The sequence below is a fragment of the Neltuma alba genome, unplaced genomic scaffold (assembly GCF_004799145.2).
Source record: "Neltuma alba isolate B1F8T4 unplaced genomic scaffold, ASM479914v2 tig00004516_pilon, whole genome shotgun sequence".
NCBI classification, from domain to species: Eukaryota; Viridiplantae; Streptophyta; class Magnoliopsida; order Fabales; family Fabaceae; genus Neltuma; species Neltuma alba.
The window spans coordinates 55304-75696 of NW_021633743.1; the positions used below are offsets into that span (position 1 = coordinate 55304).

Consider the following 20393-nt stretch of genomic DNA (forward strand, 5'->3'; position numbering starts at 1 on the left):
CAACTTTACATGTAATTGTGGAATGAATGAGTAAGAAGATGAACCAATGAGTATTTTTTTTTCCTGTAGAGAATTGAGAGAGCTTTAAATGGGGGCTTAAATCACCTCAATACAATTTTTTCTATAATTAATTATAAATTTTCAAATTTGGATAAAATATCTGGAATTTACTAGTGAATAGTAATATGATAATCAAATTCTAAATTTTCAATCGATGGGTTTATTTGTAATCCCCTTGAACACTTGAACCGTAATACTTTCAGACAGTAATAAAAGGGATAAATGGAAGGATGTTTCACATTTGTCATGCATCAAAGTTAAAATTAACAAAACAAGTTTCTTCTTATAACATAAACCTTTGCAAGCTAGAATTTCAACAACATTCTAATTAAATTCTTCTCCTACAAATCATAACAAACACCTTGGGTGTAACTATAGCTTAACAAATTCACCAAACATAATGAACTACAATTCCAGTTTGTTTAAGCTTCTATCATTCCTCCTACACCACGCACAGCATCACAAAAACAACCACAAGTAAATTATTCGAGCTCCATGTATTCCACACACTCACGCGGCAGTCACATAAATGTAAGAAAAGGAAGGACCTTTCAAACGTAGCACCGCGTACACGCATATACTGAGTAGAGGACCAGAGGCAAATGAATCAAATAATCTCAACCACACACAATAATAGCAGCCAAACAGATGAAGGAAAAATGAAATGAAAGTTCCTCTCACATACTACTACGCAAGTTAAGAAAGAGGAAGGAATTTCGAATCTACCTAAGGCTTCACTAGCTAGTTACAATAACGAAGGAAAAGAGGTGCAGCACAAATCCTTCTCTAAGCCACTAGGGAACACCAATGACAAAAATAGAGATCAAACGACAGAGCTCGAAGAAGAGGAACACAACTCTGAAATTTGCAACGCCAGCGAACCCACCGTACACGCACGCTGGCAACTCTGAAGGTTCCTTTTTTTCATGAGGGGAAGAAAATATCTTATGGAAGTGTTTCTTTTCATATTTTCCTAGGTAAAAGGGCTTTTTAGTAATTTTGGTGGTACTAAAGAAAAAGTGAACCCTTTTCCTTTTTTTTGGGTCAAAAATTAACCCTTTCCATGACATAGCCCAAATTCAAACTCCTTGCCTCAAAAATATGTGATAACCTTCAATTCCACTTTGTCACAAACCATTTGAGCTGGTAATCATGATGAATAATAAAAATACTGAACCTCTTGTATAAATTTTTTAGGGTCACTACAATTTTCCATCTCAACCATTAAGATTAAAAATTGAACGGTTCAGATTTTATGGTTTATAAATTATTTTTTATTATTGTTATGAATTATCATTATGACTAAAATTTAGTAATTTAATTTTATTTATTTAGTTTTAAAGAATTAAAATTTTATTCATAATTATATAAAATATGAAATCTAAACCATTCATATTCCAGTCTTATGTTTAAGATGGAAACTTTCATGGAAACAGGGAAAGGGAAGTAGAGAGACCTCTTTCTTGATTATGGCCATGCACATGTGAGATTGTGTATTTGAATCCTATGCCCCATTTGATACGGTAGAAGAGTTATTATGGAGCAAAAATTGGAAGTAGAAGTAGAATTGGAAGTGGAATTGGAATTGGAATTGGGCTATAAAACATGTTTGGTGGGAATATGGAAGTGGAATAAATTTTTAATTGAAAAATACTTCTATAACATGAAAATACTAAAATGCCCTCAAACAAACAAAAAAAACTCTTCCCCTTTCACGTATCCATAACCAGCAATCCGCCGTCCACCACCATAATTTGACTAACATAGTCGTTGGAAATATTCTGGACATGAAGTAAAAGCAAAACAAAGACCAGAAAATAATCAAAAGTTCATCAATAATCAATCTAAACAACTGAAGAAGGAGGAGGAGAGGATGGAAAGGGAGAAAGTTTCACAGATCAAAGGCGAAGAAGGGGCCGCAGATTGAAGTCTTTGTCGTCATCGAGTAATGGGTTTAGTGAGAACAAGACTCATCGCAATCGGAGATCACTGTATCGAATCAGATCCACGCCATAGTGAACCAGATCTAAAGAACCTGGCTGAATCGCGCTTCTTGCCATGAGGAGACAGCAGAGTTGAGTTCGCTGCTTGAGGGAGACGATGGAATCCCGTTTGTCGTCGTTGCTGGCTGAGAACCATATCACCATCGCCGTAGAGGGCCGTTGCCAGTAGAGAATTAGCGGAGTTTGGGGCGAGAGACAGAGGAGGAAGATGGGAAGGAGGAGGGGCAAAATGGTCCGAACACCAGTTCCTTGGAACTGGAACTTAGTTCTCAGGGGAAGGATGGAAGTGCCGGTGCCCAAATTTGATGGAACTGGTGCTTCCATGGAAGTGGGTTCAATTATACCAAACACCCAAATTTTGAGTTCCATACGGGGTGTTAGGTTTATCACAAATTGGTTCCAACATTGTGTTAACATGGGTAAGGCAATGACATACGACGGCAATGGTGAGATGGCGATGACACTTGGTACCGGAAGCGGCATGGCAATGGCAGTTGAAGTCCATCACCGGCAATGAGGTGGCACCTTATGGAGTGGCCACGTGACAGCTTTTTAAAATTGTTAAAAAACTAAATTAATGACAAAAATTTTCCTTTGTAAATTCCTTCGTTAATTAGCAATGAAAATTTTCCTCTTTAAATTCTGTAGCTAATTAATGATAGAAATATTACGTTGGTAACCAGTGATGAAAATTTTTTCGGTAATTCATTGCTAACTACAGACAAAATTTCAATTTTGTCCTAATTCAATTAGCAACAAACAATTAGTGATGGAAAAAATTCCATTGTTAATTTGATTCTGTTAGTGATTTCATCACTAAATAAAAGTTCTATCAGTTATCATATGTTTTTGTAGTGTTTTGATAAGTTTTTTGTTATCGAAAAGGTACTTGATAATCTTTAATCCAAACTTCATAAAAAAAAAAAAAAGCCAAGTTTTTATTAGCTGCTCAAGTTTAGGAATCATGCAATCTCAACAACATGCATGTTTCTTTCTCTCCTCTCTTTATTTCTTTTATGTCATATAAAGGCATTTGTGTCATTTCAACTTAATTTCCTGATGCCATTTAAAGTTTCTTCACTTTATTGGGAATATGGTCACTACAAAAAAATTGACTTTTAGTGGTGACTTATAAAAGTCGCCACGGAAATGACACTTGCAGTGGCAACCAAAAAAGATGTTGCCTTAGCGATTGTGGTTGAAAACTTTTAGCAACAACAAAAAAGGTTACCACTGAAAGACACTTTTAGCGATGGCTTTTAGAAGTTTCAGCAGCAACATTTGTTGCCACTGAAAGTGACTTTCAGCAGCAACTTTTTTGTTGCCGTTAAAAGTGATACCTAAGAAAAATTGGTTTTAATGATGCCATGTCATCACCTCAGACAATATGTCATCACTAGCCACCTCCACTTCATCACTCCCAGTAGCCACATCATCACCCACTAGATGCCACATCATCACTAGTCACCTCCACGTTATCGTCAACCACCTCCATGTCGTTGCCACATCACCACTCTCATGTCACATCACCTCTCTTGCCATGTCACCGCCCAAATATTTTCATTTTAAATGTGTCTTTTCAAGGTTCGAACTCGTGATATTAGATTATACTTTTACTGGATTGAATTTGTTTATTATTATTGTAAAATAAAATATATATATATATATTATTAGATTATACTTTCAGTGGTGATATTAGAAAGTCGCTGTTGAAAGTCAAACATTCAGCAACGACATTAGAAAATTGCTGTTGAAAGTCGGACTATTTTTTTTTTGTTGCTGTGAAAAGTCATCACCTAAAGTCTTTTTTTTTTTTTTGGGTAGTGGGTATTTGGGTTACCTTTTAAGGATTTAGTTATTTCCTAGGTTCTTTTATGGTCATTTTCCCTTGATTCAATGCTTGAGATTGCTCTGTGCCTTGTAACTACATAATCACAACACACTATTTTTTTCTCCTCTTGAAGAAATCCAATTGGTTTTGACCTTTACTGTCAGCTGCACAACATGTTCAAACTGCATAGTTAGATGTTATTTGTCTGCCATCTTTATTTTTGGAGTTGCAAAGTAAGATCAACTGATGGAGCTTTGGGATCTATATTTATCTTTGGAATTGCTTTAGAAGCTATTCAGCATCTAGGCTATTAAGCAAGGTAATGAAAACTGAACCAGTCACTAGACCGATTGAGATAGTAAGTCAAGGGTTAATTGGTCAAATCAGGATCAACCCGGAGTCAAACTGATGTTAATTAAAATAACATATTCTCAAATTTATATTGATTATTTAAAATAAAAAATAAATATAAGATATAAAAGCAAATGTCAAATAATAATCAATACATAATATTTGCACATAAAATTAATAATACGTGACTTATTTTGTAATTATAATAATGTATATAATATTTGTTTGCCTTTAATAATATATATAAAATAAACGATTATATTTAAAGAATTATATATATGAGGTTTCATGTTTTCTGTTAGTACCTCAGATCTTAAGGTAAAAAAAAAAAAATCAGATCTTTTTCTGAGAAATATAACCCGTATTGTTAACAATTAATATATTTTTAGTATTAATTTATTTTATTTCAAATTTTACTTTGCTCTCTCTATTTTTATCATTTTCAAAGCTTCTCACGTTAAAGTCTGAATCATTAATCAAATCATATTGAATAGTTACCAAGCTCTTTAATTTTCAATTTTTTTTTCTCCTTATCCTTTTTCTCTTTTCTCTTTGTTTGTTTCTTTTTCTCTCTCGTCTTCTTTCATTTTAGATGCTCTTCTTCCCTTCTTTATTTTCATACCTCCACGGTTCACACCTCCTCACCTTTATTGTAGAGACACTCAAAGGGGACTGAATAGATCAAGGTCAACTGACTTGTAGTTGCAAAGGAGAAAAGGTAAACTTGCAGAGCGAGAGGCAAACTGAGGCCATTCTTTCATTTCTATGCTTCTTCTTCCTCGCTTCATATTTCTCCATCTGGTTTATTTTTCCAAGCCATTAGGCTAAGCCATCCAACTCAGCGAGTTTTCCGGTTTATACCCAGTTCACACTGAGTTAGGACGGTTCACACTGGTTTAAAGTTTCTTCTGTCTCGGTGACGGACCAAACCGGACAAGTGGCTGGTTTACTAGTTTTTAGCCTAAACCAACTAGTCCGGTCAAGATTTGCAAAGCACTGCTATTAAGGGAGGGGGTATGTTTTAAGTTGAGGGTATTTTTTGTACTTTTCATATAGTACTTTCTATCACTAATTTAATTTTTAAATAAATTGGTTTAATTTGTGGCAAACCTGTGGTTCGTTCCATGACCTTGGGTGTGTGTGACCACCGAGTAGAGTTTTTACTAATTGAATTAAGATCAACTTGCAGTTTTAATATTCAAAATTTAACATAAATAATAGTTCACTACTTCACAAAAACAATCGCACACATATTATTTTTACATTATGTAAACGCACATATAATTTAATATCTTATTAAATATTTCCATTTAATTTTCATATTTTATGTTAATATGTATTAATAAATATAAAAAATATTTTAAAAAATATTTCAGTACAATAATATTTATATCATATATTTATTTTTTATTTGTATTTCTTATTTATATATAATATTATTGAAAATTTCACATATATTAAATTGTAATTTTAATTTTAAATACGATAGAATAATTTTCACACATTTATATTACCATTTCAAGGAAACAAATTTTGAATTGAAAAGAAATATCATTTTCAAATATTAAAAATTTTATCAATATACTTTTTTCTATTATATTTTAGACAAGATTTCAATATTTCCTCTAATTTTCTCACTAACTATTGAAATAAATTGCAAAATAAAATTATATTTCTGATAAGGTTATTGTATCATTATAAAATTAGTAAAACAAATATAATTAATCAAGATATTAATTGTCATTAAATCTAATTATTTTATATATAACAATATCAGGGAATTGTTTGATCATTCAAATTTAAAATTCCTCTTAACATTAGATTCGTGAATAATAATAAATTGGAGGTAAGCTAAAAGTCGGCAAGACAGGATTCTTTATTGTACGAAATGTCTTGGCTAGGCTGCAGGCCAGCAAGATAAGATTATTTATTGTAGAAATAGGATTCTTTATTGTAAAAAATGTCTTGGCAAGGCTTTCACAAGATTTTGCATCTAGTGGTGGATGAAGACAAGAATGGTATTATAACGTCTGGAATGATGTAAGCAACTTCTAATGATGATAACAACGAAGTTTTATTCAAAAACAAAGTTATGGCCGGCAAAATCAGATTCAGGGAGAGTAAACGCTGCCCGTACAATCTTTCTTTTATTGCTCCGCTTCCTATAAATAATGGAAACTTGTGAGATACATTCTTATGGCTATGTCCTAATAACAGATCGACTATACTAGCATTCTAATGGCTGAAACTATCACCACACCAAATGTTGAGTCAGACAATGAAGCTTACGATGAAGAATATGAACAACTTAACCAAGAATGCAAGGAACTACTACTTTCACTTCCCAACAGGAAGGGATGGGTTACCTCATATGTTTATCTTTACCAAGGCATTTGGTATGCGCCGGCTACTATTCAAGGTATATGCTCTTTTCAAAGGCACTTTCAAGCAAAAGACAGTGATATTGTTATTGCCACCTTGCCAAAATCTGGTACTACTTGGTTGAAGGCGCTTACATTTGCTATTGTGAATCGTAAACTTTTCTCTCCTTCGCAGAGGAACCATCATTTGCTTAATTCCAATGCACACGAGCTTGTTCCTTTCCTTGAGTTCCATCATTATGCAAATAACCAAATTCCTGATCTCTCCATCATTCCCGAAACCAAGGGTTTTTGGCACACATGTTCCATTTCATTCATTGCCAAATTCAATTACCAATTCCAAATGCAAGCTAATCTACATATGTCGAAACCCTTTTGACAATTTTGTGTCATTTTGGTTTCACCTCAACAAAATCACACCACCATCTTTACCCAAATTATCATGTGAGGGTGCATTTGAGAGGTACTCCAAAGGGATCAATGATATGGGTCCATTTTGGACAAATATGTTGAGTTATTGGAGAGCAAGCAAAGACACGACAGACAGGGTTCTGTTTTTAAAGTATGAGGATCTGCAAGCTGACATCAATTTCTACTTGAAAAGAATTGCTGAGTTCTTGGAATGTCCGTTAAACTTAGAGGAGCAAATTAATGGCACTATTAGAAACATAATTGAGCTTTGTACCTTTGACAAGATGAAGGAATTGGAGGTAAACAAGACTGGCAAATTTGTGCACAAGTATGAAAACAAGGATTTGTTTAGGAAAGGTAAAGTAGGAGATTGGATGAACCATTTTTCCTCTAAGATGGAAGAGGAATTGTCCAAGGTTATAGAAGACAAGTTGGGTGGGTCTGGTCTATCGTTTGAAGTGCTCTCTTCAACCAGATATACTATAAGTCATCAACTTTCTACCTCTGTAGAATAGGTATGAAGTTTACATTTATAAATGAGTCGTACAGGCCTGTCAAGAGAGAGAGAGAGAAAGAGAGAAGAGAAGGAGATAGGTGAAGTATCACTTTATTCAACAGAATCTCAATTTACAATGGTAGCTTTTATTATACTATCAAAGTATTGAATCTAATCAGTTCTATGCTCTGCTTTTTTCCTCTGGCTTTACTTCTTTCGCGTTTATGAAGCTCGGAATGTAACTTCTTTTAGTCTTAACTTTTAAATTTGACATGATTTTTGTTTCTGTTTTTGTCGCAGATCTTTTAAAGTTTGGATATGCTTAAAAAGCATGTTGTCCATGATTTTAAAGTAGGCATGTATTCAGGTACAGTATGTTTTTGTCCATGATTTTATATTTATTTGTTTCTTTATTTTTATTACTGCTAATTAAGTAGGTTGTTTTATTTAGTTTTTTTTTAATATTTTGGCTATACTTGAAAAGTTGACAAGAGCATAGAACTAATATATTGTATATGATTTAATTCAGACAGTTGTAATTAGGTTGTTAGTTGTTGTAGGATTGAAATAAATTGATTTCACTAAAATTGTTGTAATTATATAATAGAGGCAAGTTTGTTACTTGTCTATAGCAAGTTAATTGAGATGTTTCGTATTTGGCCCTCATGTTGCCTTGGTGGTCAAATTAAGTTATATTCAAACTTAGAATGTTGCAAAGCAATGCAAACAAAATTCATTTTCTTTTTAGAGCCAAAATTAATTAGGTTCTAAGCTAGCTAAATATCGAAATTGCTATTTAAAATAGGGGTTTTCTTTGATTTTTCAAAGATAAAAGCCACTATGCAAAATAATTGAAAAAAAATTTCTAAATACTTCTTTCTGGGATTTTCGTCTATAAAAATGAGAGTGAAAAGGTAAATTGGAATTAAAAATGAAAGAAACTTGATTAAAAGATTACAACTGAAATTAATTCCTCCTTAGAGCCTCAAACTATGCCTTCTTTGCTTTAAAAGATTTATGGAGTTTTAATTTCCAATCAAACCAATTAGTTTAAGCAACTACTTAAACTTAGATTCATTAAGTTGTTAATGATCTCTTTAAACAAAAGAATCGCAACAACATTAATAATCCTCATTAAGTACTATTGGAAGAGATTTAAATAACTTTGCACAATCAAATTCACCAATCTCATCCACCACAAGATTGAACATATACTTAACTCACTGGATTAACAAAAGATTAACTCAATCCAATGTCAAACAACCAAATCAAGCATATCTCAATACAAATCAAGTACACAACTATCAATCTCAGTATTCAAATCCTAAATTCATTACAACTATAATTAAACAAGTCCATTACAATTCAATCTTCTAACCAAGACAGATCAAAATGCAAAACTAAAAATGGAGATAAGAATATAATTAGAACTCTCTTATTGATGCTTCAAGCTTTGGCATAACTCTAAGCACCTTAGGGAATTTCAAATTCAGCTACTCATGTCAAATTAACCACTCCACCAAGCTCTATTGGTTTGGCCCTCATTGCAACAAAGTTTAGGAACTAGAGGAGGAAAGAATCTGGTTGAGACTAAAATAAGGTAAATAGAAGATGGAAGGTTGATGAGAGGGAGTCGTGGCATTCTGTGTTTGTGGTCAATGAAGGTCGAACCATGAGCTTCATGTTCTAGGTTAGCCGACCGGTCCTCATTGGTGTTGATGATCAAAGAAGATGATGATGTTAGCAAAGGGATGGGTGTCGTTGACGATGAAGATAATAGATGATGAGGTGAAGGTCAAGATATATATCACTACAAAAAAATGTATTTTTGTAGCAGTTTATTTGTAGCGGTTACAAAACACAGCTACAAAGTAGCAACATTATAGCCGTTTTGGGATAAACCGCTACAAATTTGCATTGGTTTGGTGTGAAATATTTTGTGTCACACTATGTAGCAATTATGCCTTGAACAACTACTACAAATGTGGCGTGAACTTAACGCCACATTTATAGCAGTTACGGTTTAATGTATGTAACTGCTAAAAAATAGTTTATTTAACAAAACAGAGATAGAAATGTAAATCAGTCATCACATTTGTGGTAGTTGTATGTAGACTGCTACAGGAGTTATAGATTCTGCATAATTTTGTCACGATTATAGATAAAACTGTTATTAAGTGCGCAACATTGTAGTGGCTTTTAGGACAACTATGACAAGGTGTTTTGTTATTCAATACAGAAATGACATGTGTTAGAAAGTTGTAGCAGTTTGTTGACAATCACTACAATGTTCAGTGCTGGTCTCAACATATATATATACACACACACACACACACACTGCCCCTCTCATTTTTTCACTTTTGGCACATTTGAGGAGCGAGGTTCTACCATTTTTTTCAAAAATTTTGTTGCATCTCTTGATTCAACTCCAAATTCACTTCTAGCTGTCTAGGTGCAAATGTAAGTTCATGTACTAGTTAATTTTTTAATAGTTAGTGTATTAAAAAATTTAGTAGTGTGGTATTAATTTGAAATTTAATCTTGTTTGTTGATTTCATTGTTATTGACATTATTTGAGTTGATGATTATATATGTTATCATTTTTAATTTTTTTAGCTTGCATGTTATTTGTAAATTGTTTAATAATAAAATTTGTTTATTTAATAATTAATTTAATTAGACATTATGAGTAGTATTATTTTAGTTACATTTTTTAGTATTTTGTTTAATATTAGATAAGTTGAATTTGGCTTTTATTTTTTGAATCTTTACTTATGATTTGAAATGTAATTAAAATGTTTAGAATTTATTAAATTCATATTTAAAGAATTTTGTATTTTGTTTTATTAATTATTTGCGATTTAAATTGTGTAATTAATTAGTTGTGATAATGATATATGTTAATGTTTTTAACTTCCGTAGTTTGCGTGTTATTTGTAAATTTTTTAATAATAAAAATTTTTTATTTAGAAATAAATTTAATTAGAAATTATGAGTAATATTATTTTAGTTACATTTTTTAGTAGTTTATTGAATATCAGAGAAATTGAATTTGGCTTTTATTTTTCAAATTCTTACTTATGATTTGAAATGTAATTATAAAATGTTTAGAATTTATTAAATTCATATTTAAATAATTTTAAATTTCATATTTTTTCAATTAATTATTTGTGATTTAAATTATTTAATTAATTATTTGTGATGATCATATATGTTAATGCTTTTAGTTTTTTTTAGCTTGAGTGTTTTTCTTAATTGTTTAATAATCAAATTTCTTTACTTAGTTATTAATTTAATTAGACATTATGAGTGATATTATTTTAATTAAATTTTCTAGTATGTTATTTAATATAAAAAAGCTGAATTTGGTTTTAATTTTTTAATTTTTACTTATGCTTTGAAATGTAATTATGAAATGTTTAGAATTTATTAAATTCATATTTAAGCAATTTTTATTTTTAATTTTGTTTAATTAACTATTTGTAGTTTAAATAGCATGGCTCATAGACACGGTAGACCCCATTGATTCTACGAGACTTTCCTGGCATCCTGACCAACCTCGGCCATTCCAGGAGCCACCAGAGGAGGATGATGGACTGATGATCAACATGGAAGATTATGTGATCGATGATCATTTCGATCTGAACCTTGATGGGGGCGAGGATGGAATGGAGAATGATGAGGAGAACGAGCTATGGGGCTAAGAGGAGGAGGAGGAGGAGGAGTAGCAAACAAAATCAACCATGTCGACCTGGTAGACGGTTGGGCAAATGGAAGGTGGAGGTTATGGGTAAGTGAAATTTTTATTTATATCAATTGACAAATATGTTATTTAATATTTATAATGATAATAATCAAGTTGTTATTGATATTATTTGATTATCAATTAAACTATATAGACTAAGCGGGCAATAGGTCCATGAGGAGGCTAAACATAAAGGACATTACGTGCACGATGTACATGTCACAATCCATTTAAATAACCACAGTCAACTGATTGAGCTGGGAGGATGTCTGTTCAACCCCAGCCTTAGGCCTAGACCCAGCCCTAGTACCAGTAGCCTCGTCAAGATGAGGACGATGATTTTGTCTAGTTTTCACAGAGGACTAACAATTGAGGACTTTTATTACTTTTTATGAACATTGAAACGTTAATTTATTTTTGGATTACTATAATTTAGTTGAATTTTATACTTGAATTTTAATTTTTATGAATTTTTTATTTCTTATTTTTCAAGTAATCATATTTATTTGGTTGTTTAACAATTTGATTTAGAGAATTTTGAGCATATTTTTCTAGTAAAACAAAATAATAAAGTAATTTGGATTAAAGTTTAATAAAGTAACCAAATTTTTGTGAGTTTTAGCGGTTTTAAAACTATCACTAACACTTACTTTCAATTTTGAAGTTCCCTTGTCATCTGAAATTTATAGTGGTTATATAACCACTATAAAGTTTGAATTTTAAAACTTCTTTCTCCCTCCTAGTGTGATGTTTATAGCAGTTAAATAACCACTAACCACTATAAAATAACTCGATCATTGGTATTAGTAGTGGTTTATAGAAATTGCTACAAAGTTTGAAATTTGAAAATTTTTTTCCCTCCACATCGAAACTTCTTAGGGGTTTTGAAACTGCTACAAAATTTTGACTGTTGGTATTAGTAGTAGTTTTTTTAATGTTGTAACAATTTTATAACTGCTACAGAAATTTGACCATTACCTCTTTCCCTTTTAACCATCTTAGCTGTCTGAAACTTCATTTCCACTTCAATTTGATATTTTCTATGAGATCTTTCCCTGCTCTTACTTGCATAAATGATGGATAAGACATGGATCAAGTTGCTACATATGTCTTGATGTTATTTGGCCTGATTGAACTCTTTCTTAGAATTTGCTTTTGCCAATGCAACTACCAATAGTAAGCTTCTTTGTCCATGTCCTAGATGCAATTTCACAAATGGCACACATGAAGTGTTGTTAAAGATCATTTAATTTTGAAGCCTTTCCCAAGAAATTATACATTTTGGTCTTTCCGTTGTAAACAACACAATATGATTGCTCAGTCAACTCTTACAATTTCCCGCATGGGACTTGAAGCAAAGGAGTATCATCCTGTCAATGACACTATGTTTGATGTATTTAGGGTTCATGAACACATATCCACTGAAGAAGTATAGGGACCTGAACCGGAGTTCCTAAGGAATGAAGCTGCTCAAAGTTTTTTTGACCTCATGAATGAAGCTGATAAACCTTTGTATCATATGTGTACAAAGTACTCAAAGTTATCATTCTTGGTAAGGTCATATCATATAAAATGCTTGTGCGGTATCATCGACAAGGAAAAGTCAATGCTTTTGGAATTATTAACAAATACATTCCCCTATGCGGAATTCTCACTGTCCTCTTATGAACCAAAAAAGATAATTAACAAGCTTGGCTTGAACTACATGAAAATTGATGCATGCCCAAATAATTGTATGTTGCGGTGCAAGACATCTAGGTATAAGCTCACACGAAAGGGAAAAAGACAAGAGAAGAAACCTACAAAGACTCCAAAGGTATTGTTTGCTTTAATGTTATTTTGTTATGATTATTTCATTAACAAACTAATATATTTTTTCATATTTTAATTCTTAGGTACTTTTCTTTGAAGCTGCGGTTGCAGAAAATGTATATGTCATCAAAAATAGCTAAACATATGAGGTAGTATGATGTTGACAAAAATCCAGATGGTAAGTTAAGACACTTAAGAGATTTCAAGGCATCAAAAGTGTTCAACTTAGAGAATCCAAATTTGTTGCCGATCTAGAAATGTCCAACTTGTATTGGTGACCGATGATTTTAATCCTTTTGGTAACATGAGCACTAGTTACAGTATATGGCCTGTGGTGTTAATTCTGTACAATCTCCCATCTTAGATGTGCAAGAAATCGAGCTCTTTTTTGCTTTCCATGATCATTCCTAGGACGAAAGCACTTGTAAATGATAGAGATGTCTATCCACAATTTTTGATAAAAGAATTGATCAAGTTGTGGACTACTAGTGTGGAAACCTATGACTCATATAAGAAAAAGCTTTTCAACCTTCACCTAGCCTTGATGTGGATGATTAGTAATTTTCCTGGGTTAAGAACATTATCCAATTAGAACGTGCATATTGGGTTGGCTTGGCCTACCTTGAGTGTAGCTTTGACTCTAAAGCTGTGCGCCTTCCACATAGTCTTAAATGGTGCTTCATGGGCCACTGGCAGTTCCTCAATTCGAAACATAGATCTAAATTGCAATGGAATCGCTTTAATGGTAAACATGAAAAAAGAGATCGTCCTCTTACTTTATCTAGTGTGGGTATATTTTGACGGTAAGAAGGTGTTGATGTCGAGTTTGGCAAGGTTGATGCAGTCGAATGAGCCAAATGATGTACTCATGGCATTATCTTTTCACCCTTCCTTACTGGGCATTTAATTTGATCCACCATAGTCTTGACGTCATGCAGATAAAAAAATGTGTGCAATAATGTGTTATAGACGTTGCTCAACGAACCCGAAAAGTCTAAAGAACACCTGTCAATTAGAATTCATCTAGATGCTTAGCCCAATGATAATAATAGGTTTCAACGAGCTAAATTCACCTTGACAAAGTAGAACAAGGATATCTTTCTGTCAACATTAAAGAAAATAAAAGTCCCTGATGGATATTCTAGCAATATCTCAAGAAATATTGATCTACAAGCTCAAAAAGTTACCGGGTTAAAGAGTCATAACTCTCGTATTTTGATGTAACAATTACTCCCTCTGTTTCTTATTATCAGAGACAAATAACCAAAGTACGTTGATCAAAAAAATAGTTAAAATTAATTAACAACAATTAATGTGTAAAAAGTATAATTTTTTGTTTCCAAAAATACTCTCATTAATAAGGAGAGAGAGCATGAGAGAGAACAATTAAATTATTAAAAGAAAGAGAAGTGGGAGGGAGAGAGAGTGTGAGTTGGAGATAATAAATATGGGTAAAATAGTAAATCAACACAAAAAAGTAGAGACAACTTGTAAGTGTCTCTTATATATAGGAACATACCATAAGCATCAAATGTCTCTTATAATAAGGAATGGAGGGAGTACTTCTTTTAGCACTCAGAAGTACACTCCCTCTTGATGTCTCTATGGTTTTGGTGGATTTGTGTTCATTTTTTAAAAAGTTATGTGTGAAGATTTTGATATCTAGCGAGCTAGATGAACTACAAAATAAAATTATTTTGACGCTTTGTCATTTGGAAATGATATTTCCTCCATCCTTTTTTTTTTTTGTATCTACCATCTAATATTTAAAAAGTGTCATATCGGATTAAAATAACGTGAGATGTTCTTTTTTGATTAGTTAGACCATAGATTTCATGGCACTCTAGTTTCACCTAAGAATCTCTTGAGAGAATGGGTGGTGAGGTTAAGGGAAATGATGACATGGTGATTGCCATGTGGTATTTTAAATTTACAAAATAAAAAAGTTTAGTGATAGAAATTAGTGATGGAAAATTTCCATCACTAATGTGTGACAAAATTTCCATTACAAATTTGTTACCATTTTATGATAGAATTTTCATGAGATATCCGTCTCTAATTAGTGACTGAAATTTTTTGTCACTAGTTTTTATCACTAATCTGTTAGTAATCCGTTGCTAATTAGTAAAGGAATGCTGTCACTAAATAATTAGTAATGGTGAAATTAGCAATGAAAAAAATTATGTCCCTATTAATTCTATTTTGGTCGCTAATTCCATCGCTAATTGAATTCCATCAGTATCTGTTGCTAATCATATTTTATTACTAAATTTTGCTGCTAATTTGCTATTTTTTGTAGTGAAATCCAATATAATATCCTTCTTCCTTCCATCCGACATCCCCAAACACCTAAGATCACTAAAGTGACAATGGCATCACCTTACTCCTCAAGTATTGTATGTTCATTATTGATATTTTAATAAAGAACTATTCAGCATACTTGTTTTTTTAAATTCTTGTGAGGATACTCTCTGACATGAGAGGCTGATCAACTCTTGTGTTGTTCGACTCAATGTTCTTGAATTATTGTTTTTTTTGGATGTTGGTTTTGTATGTTCAATGTTTTTTGGAATGTATGTTTCCTAGTGTCAAGATCAGTTCTTTTTTTTTTCCCTTAATCTCTTTATTTTATTTCGTAATTGTTTCCATAACTCATTAATCAATTTATAATTTCTGATTTTTTTTAAAGCAAGTTCCTATCGGGTCCATAAAACTTCTTTTAAGTGTGGGATTACGAGTTTAAATCTTTAGTAGAGGGTATCACGGGTATGTGAATTATGACCCAAAAAAAAAGTTAAAATATTGCATATCTAATAATGAATTATTGATTTCAAATAATCGCATCACAAGCCAACTGATGCTATTAATACTGGAGGCTTTGTAGCAAAATTTTTAAGCCGATGATTGCTAGTGAACCACCATCTGGCACGTCATAATAATGATCATATTAAAGGATTATTTTAGTAATAGATATTATTGAAATATGCTTTTGAATTAACTTCCTTTTCTTGTTCATTTGCGCAGCTGGACCATGGATCCGTGAATCCATTCACATGCATGCTTGATATTCAGATCTGTCTACCATCTGGCCTTGTTTCTGAATTTCAAATAATTAAATCGGAGACCGGGTCATGTTGTAAATAATGCAACTTGCTTATTAGTCTTAAATGTAATATTTCAACCCATTTTATCTCTCATACCCATATTTACCATTCTTTCGCTAGATTAACTCTTTTGATATTCTCCTAACAATAATTTAAATTTTTGCAAAAGAAAATAATTCAAATGCATCCATAGATCATGGCATCATGCAATCCCCATCCAAACTAATTTGATCTATCTTCCTCTGCTAATCTCACTATTTTTTTCCTTGGTTTGGAAAACATAAACTTCCTCTCCCGATGAGTCAATTTTTCCTGTTCATGTTCTATTTTTTCTTTTAGCCGAGTAATTTAATTGCAAGTTTTTTTAAAAATACACAAATATTTAAGAAGATCAGGTCACATTTGTTAAAATTATTGATATTATTACTTTATCAGGGAAAAAATCACGCCATTATCCTTGTTAGCTATTTATAATTACTGGGGTCAACTTATATTGTTCAAAAAGGATCGGAATCACAAATAAACATTGGACTTGGAAAAGTCAAAGATAAGAATTGCAAGGACAAAACATTAAGAAGCTCCAAAGTTAAAGGTAATAATCGATTGATAAGGAAATCAACTACACGTACGTTGATGATTGATGTCTCAGAGCGCCGATATTTTAATTAGTTGCTAAGTGATGCTATAAATAACGGAAATATGAAAGCTAAGTTCTTATAATGCCTATTATCTCTTGTTAACTAATCATTAGTGTTCCGATGGCTGCAATAATACCACTCCCGTCACAGAAAACCTATCAGATGTTGAGCTCGAGAACAAATCTGAAGAGGAAGAATAAGAAAATTTTAGCCAAGAATGCAAGGGCCTGCTTCGTTCTCTTCCCAAAGAGAAGGGTTGGAGTGTCCCTTACATTTATCTCTGTCAAGGCATTTGGTTTTCACCTGCTCGTATCCAAGCGATACACACTTTTCAAAAGCAATTCTAAGCAAAAGAGAGTGATATTGTTATAGCTTCCTTACCAAAATCTGGCACTACTTGGTTGAAAGCTCGTTTTTGCCATAGTGAATCGTAATCGCTTCTCTCCTTCACCAAAAAAAAAAAAAAAAAAAAAACCTCTACTCATGTCCCATGACCTTGTACCTTTCCTTGAATTCCATCTTTATGGAAAAGAGCAGATTCCGGATCTCTCTAACTTACCTGAACCAAGACTTTTTAGCACACATTTCTTGTTTCATTCATTGCCTGATTCAATTGCTGAGTCCAAATGCAAGATAATCTATATATGTCGTAACTCATTTGACAGTTTGTGTCTCTGTGGTTTTTCATCAATGCAATTGCACCATCATCATTACCCAGATTATCTTGGAAGAGGCATTAGAGATGTATTCCGAGGGGATCAATGAGTTTGGTCCATTTTGGACAAATATTTTGGGTTATTGGAGAGAAAGCATAGAGACACCAAACAAGGTTCTGGTTTTAAAGTACGGGGATTTGACAGGGGATGTCACGTTCTATTTCAAAAGAGTGGCTGAGTTCTTGAACTGCCCATTTGACTCGGAGGAGGAAGGCAATGGGGTTATTGAAAACATTATCGAGCTGTGTAGTTTTAAGAAGATGAAGGAATTGGATGTGAACAAGACCGGAAAAATGGTGGGCAAGTGTGAAAGCAATGTCTTCTTTGGAAAAGGTGCAGCAGGTGATTGGATTAATCATTTTAACCCTTGGATGGTAGAGAAATTGTCCAGCGTGATAGAAGAGAGGTGGGTCTGGTCTATCTTTTTGATTTCTCTGTCCAATACTTATATTTCAATAATGGGCTAAGCTTCTCGTCAGGTATTTTATGTGTGCTTGGGGAGGGTTAGAGTTAAAGCACCTGAAGATATAATAAAGCCCATGAATAAATTGTGTTTCATATTGTTCCCTGGTGACGAGAACAAACATTTGATTGTTCTTGTACTTAAATCAATATTAATCTGTAAGAAAATTATTCCAATATTTTCTTGATTAAATCCATCTGTTAGAAAAGAAGATTTGCCCATTCCAACGCTTTCAGTCAATTCAGATTGCACAGCAAATTCAGGCTTACTTGGATTAAGTAACGTTGGATGAGCCATCAACTTTTTTTCATAGGGGGAAAAAACCAAAAAGGAAAAGCCATAATTATACCCGATGAGTTATAATATATGTAGAGGCCGATGACGACTATAATTTTTAATATTTCCTCATTTTATAGAAAGGTTACTTTATCTTCTTGCTCACATATCTATCCACTGCATTAAAGCGTTCACACAGTGATGGTGGTCATAGGGCTAATCAACCTCTCTCCGATTCTAAACAAAGTTACTTAAAGAGGTTTTGTGGGTCATATAATAACTCAATCTATTTTGTCTCATGAATTATATGCAATTTTTTCATAGGCAATCTTATCGATTGTACTAAAGAGACTTTTCATTAATAAGAATGGTTTTTAATATTGTAAATGATTAAAGGAGATATTTTAGGAACACAACACACAAGCGCACACATTTATTACAAATAATTAACTTAGGATTTATACAATTTTTTATCTCTGTAATTTGTGCCCATTTTGCGTTTGGTTTTTCAAATTTCAAATTTATGATTTTGGTCTCAAAAATATAATTCAATCCGTCTCAAAATATTAGTCTCTAAAAGTATAATGGCGTTAAAATATGTCGAAGTGTAGACTAACCAAATGGTATCAACATGGATCGTATGTGCATAACACACAAAAAAGTCCTCAAAACACAGCGCACAAAACAATTATACAGAGGAAATGAGTTTTTAGAATGCAGTGCAATAATCACGGCTTCCAAAACCAACAAGGACCTGTTCTTCTTATTTCTATGCGCTAAAAGGGAAAAGAAGCTTTCACCACTGATATTCAGTATCAAATATCAGTTTTTTACGTCATCTTCACAACTGATTTTTCACCCAACTGCTTCAGTTTCTGGTGTGGCTTAGACCTTCAACATGTGTTGGCGTTAAGGGGGATGACTTCGCTGACCCTCCTCTCCGTCCTAACCCCTTCCCCTTTTCTTTCCTCTTCAAATCAGCAGGTGTGTTTCCTCTCATGAATACTTTTTTATTTCTCTGCACTGCGTTTTGAGTATTTTTTATTCCTGTCATCTATAAAAGTTCCAACTAGGTGACCTTTGGTGAGTCCGTATCATTACTTTAAGGCCATTTATATCTTCAAAGACTAATATTTTAAGACGAATTAAATTGAAAAAATTACAATCAGGTCCAAGCACTACAAAAAAATAGACTTTAGGCGACTTTTTTTGTCGACGCTGAAAGTTCGCCATTGAAACCAAGACTTTCAGAGGCGACTTTTTTTGTCGCCGCCGAAAGTGGACTTTCAGCGGCGACTTTTTTGTCGCCGCTGAAAGTTGGTTTCAAGACTTTCAGCGATGACAAAAGTCTCGCCGCTGAAAGTGGACCTTCAGCGGTGACTTTTTTTGTCGCCGCTGAAAGTCGGCCATTGAAACCAAGACTTTCAGCGGTGACTTTTTTTGTCGCCGCCGAAAGTATAATATAATAATATATTTTATTTTACAATATTAATAAAAAAATTCAATCTGGCTTAGCGGCAAGAAGGTTGGACACAAAAGGAGACGGTCACGAGTTCAAACCTGGAAGAAGACACATTTAAGGTGAAAATATTTAGACAATGACGTGGCGAGGAGGAGTGATGTGGCAATGACGTGGAGGTGACTAGTGATGATGTGGCAGTCGGTGGTGATGACGTGGTCGCCGATGGCGATGACGTGGAAGTCGACGGTGATGACGTGGTGGCCGGAGACAATGACGTGGCACCGACGGTGATGACGTGGCATTGGTAAAGCCAATTCTTCTTAGGCATTACTTTCAGCGGCGACAAAAAAGTCGCCGCAGAAAACACTTTCGGCGGCGACATTTGTCGCCGCTGAAAAGTCTTTCAGCGGTGACAAGAGTGTCACCGCCGAAAGTGTTTTCTGCGGCGACTGTTTTGTCGCCGCTGAAAGTGTTTTCAGCGACGACATTTGTTGCCGCCGAAACTTCTAAAAGTCGCCGCTGAAAGTATCTTTTAGCGACGACCTTTTTAGTCACCACTGAAAGTTTTCAGCCACAGCTGCTACGGCAATGATTTTTCAACGGCGACTTGTTGCCACAAAAAACTTTCGGCGGCGACTTTTGTC

General features: G+C 33.3%; 2 protein-coding genes and 1 pseudogene across 2 annotated transcripts; all 3 read left to right on the forward strand.

The window, feature by feature from the left end:
* The first annotated feature begins 6483 nt into the window (after window positions 1-6483).
* On the forward strand, window positions 6484-7005 carry LOC114745049 (cytosolic sulfotransferase 15-like). The gene has a single exon (XM_028933193.1). It carries the CDS (start codon window positions 6484-6486, stop codon window positions 7003-7005), a length of 522 nt encoding a protein of 173 aa, XP_028789026.1.
* A 106-nt stretch (window positions 7006-7111) lies between these two features.
* On the forward strand, window positions 7112-11237 carry LOC114745050 (cytosolic sulfotransferase 15-like). Its single transcript, XM_028933194.1, has 2 exons — window positions 7112-7472; window positions 11029-11237. Exons 1-2 carry the CDS (start codon window positions 7112-7114, stop codon window positions 11235-11237), a joined length of 570 nt encoding a protein of 189 aa, XP_028789027.1.
* An 82-nt stretch (window positions 11238-11319) lies between these two features.
* LOC114745051 (cytosolic sulfotransferase 15-like) lies at window positions 11320-20057 on the forward strand (annotated as a pseudogene).
* The last annotated feature ends 336 nt before the right edge of the window (window positions 20058-20393 follow it).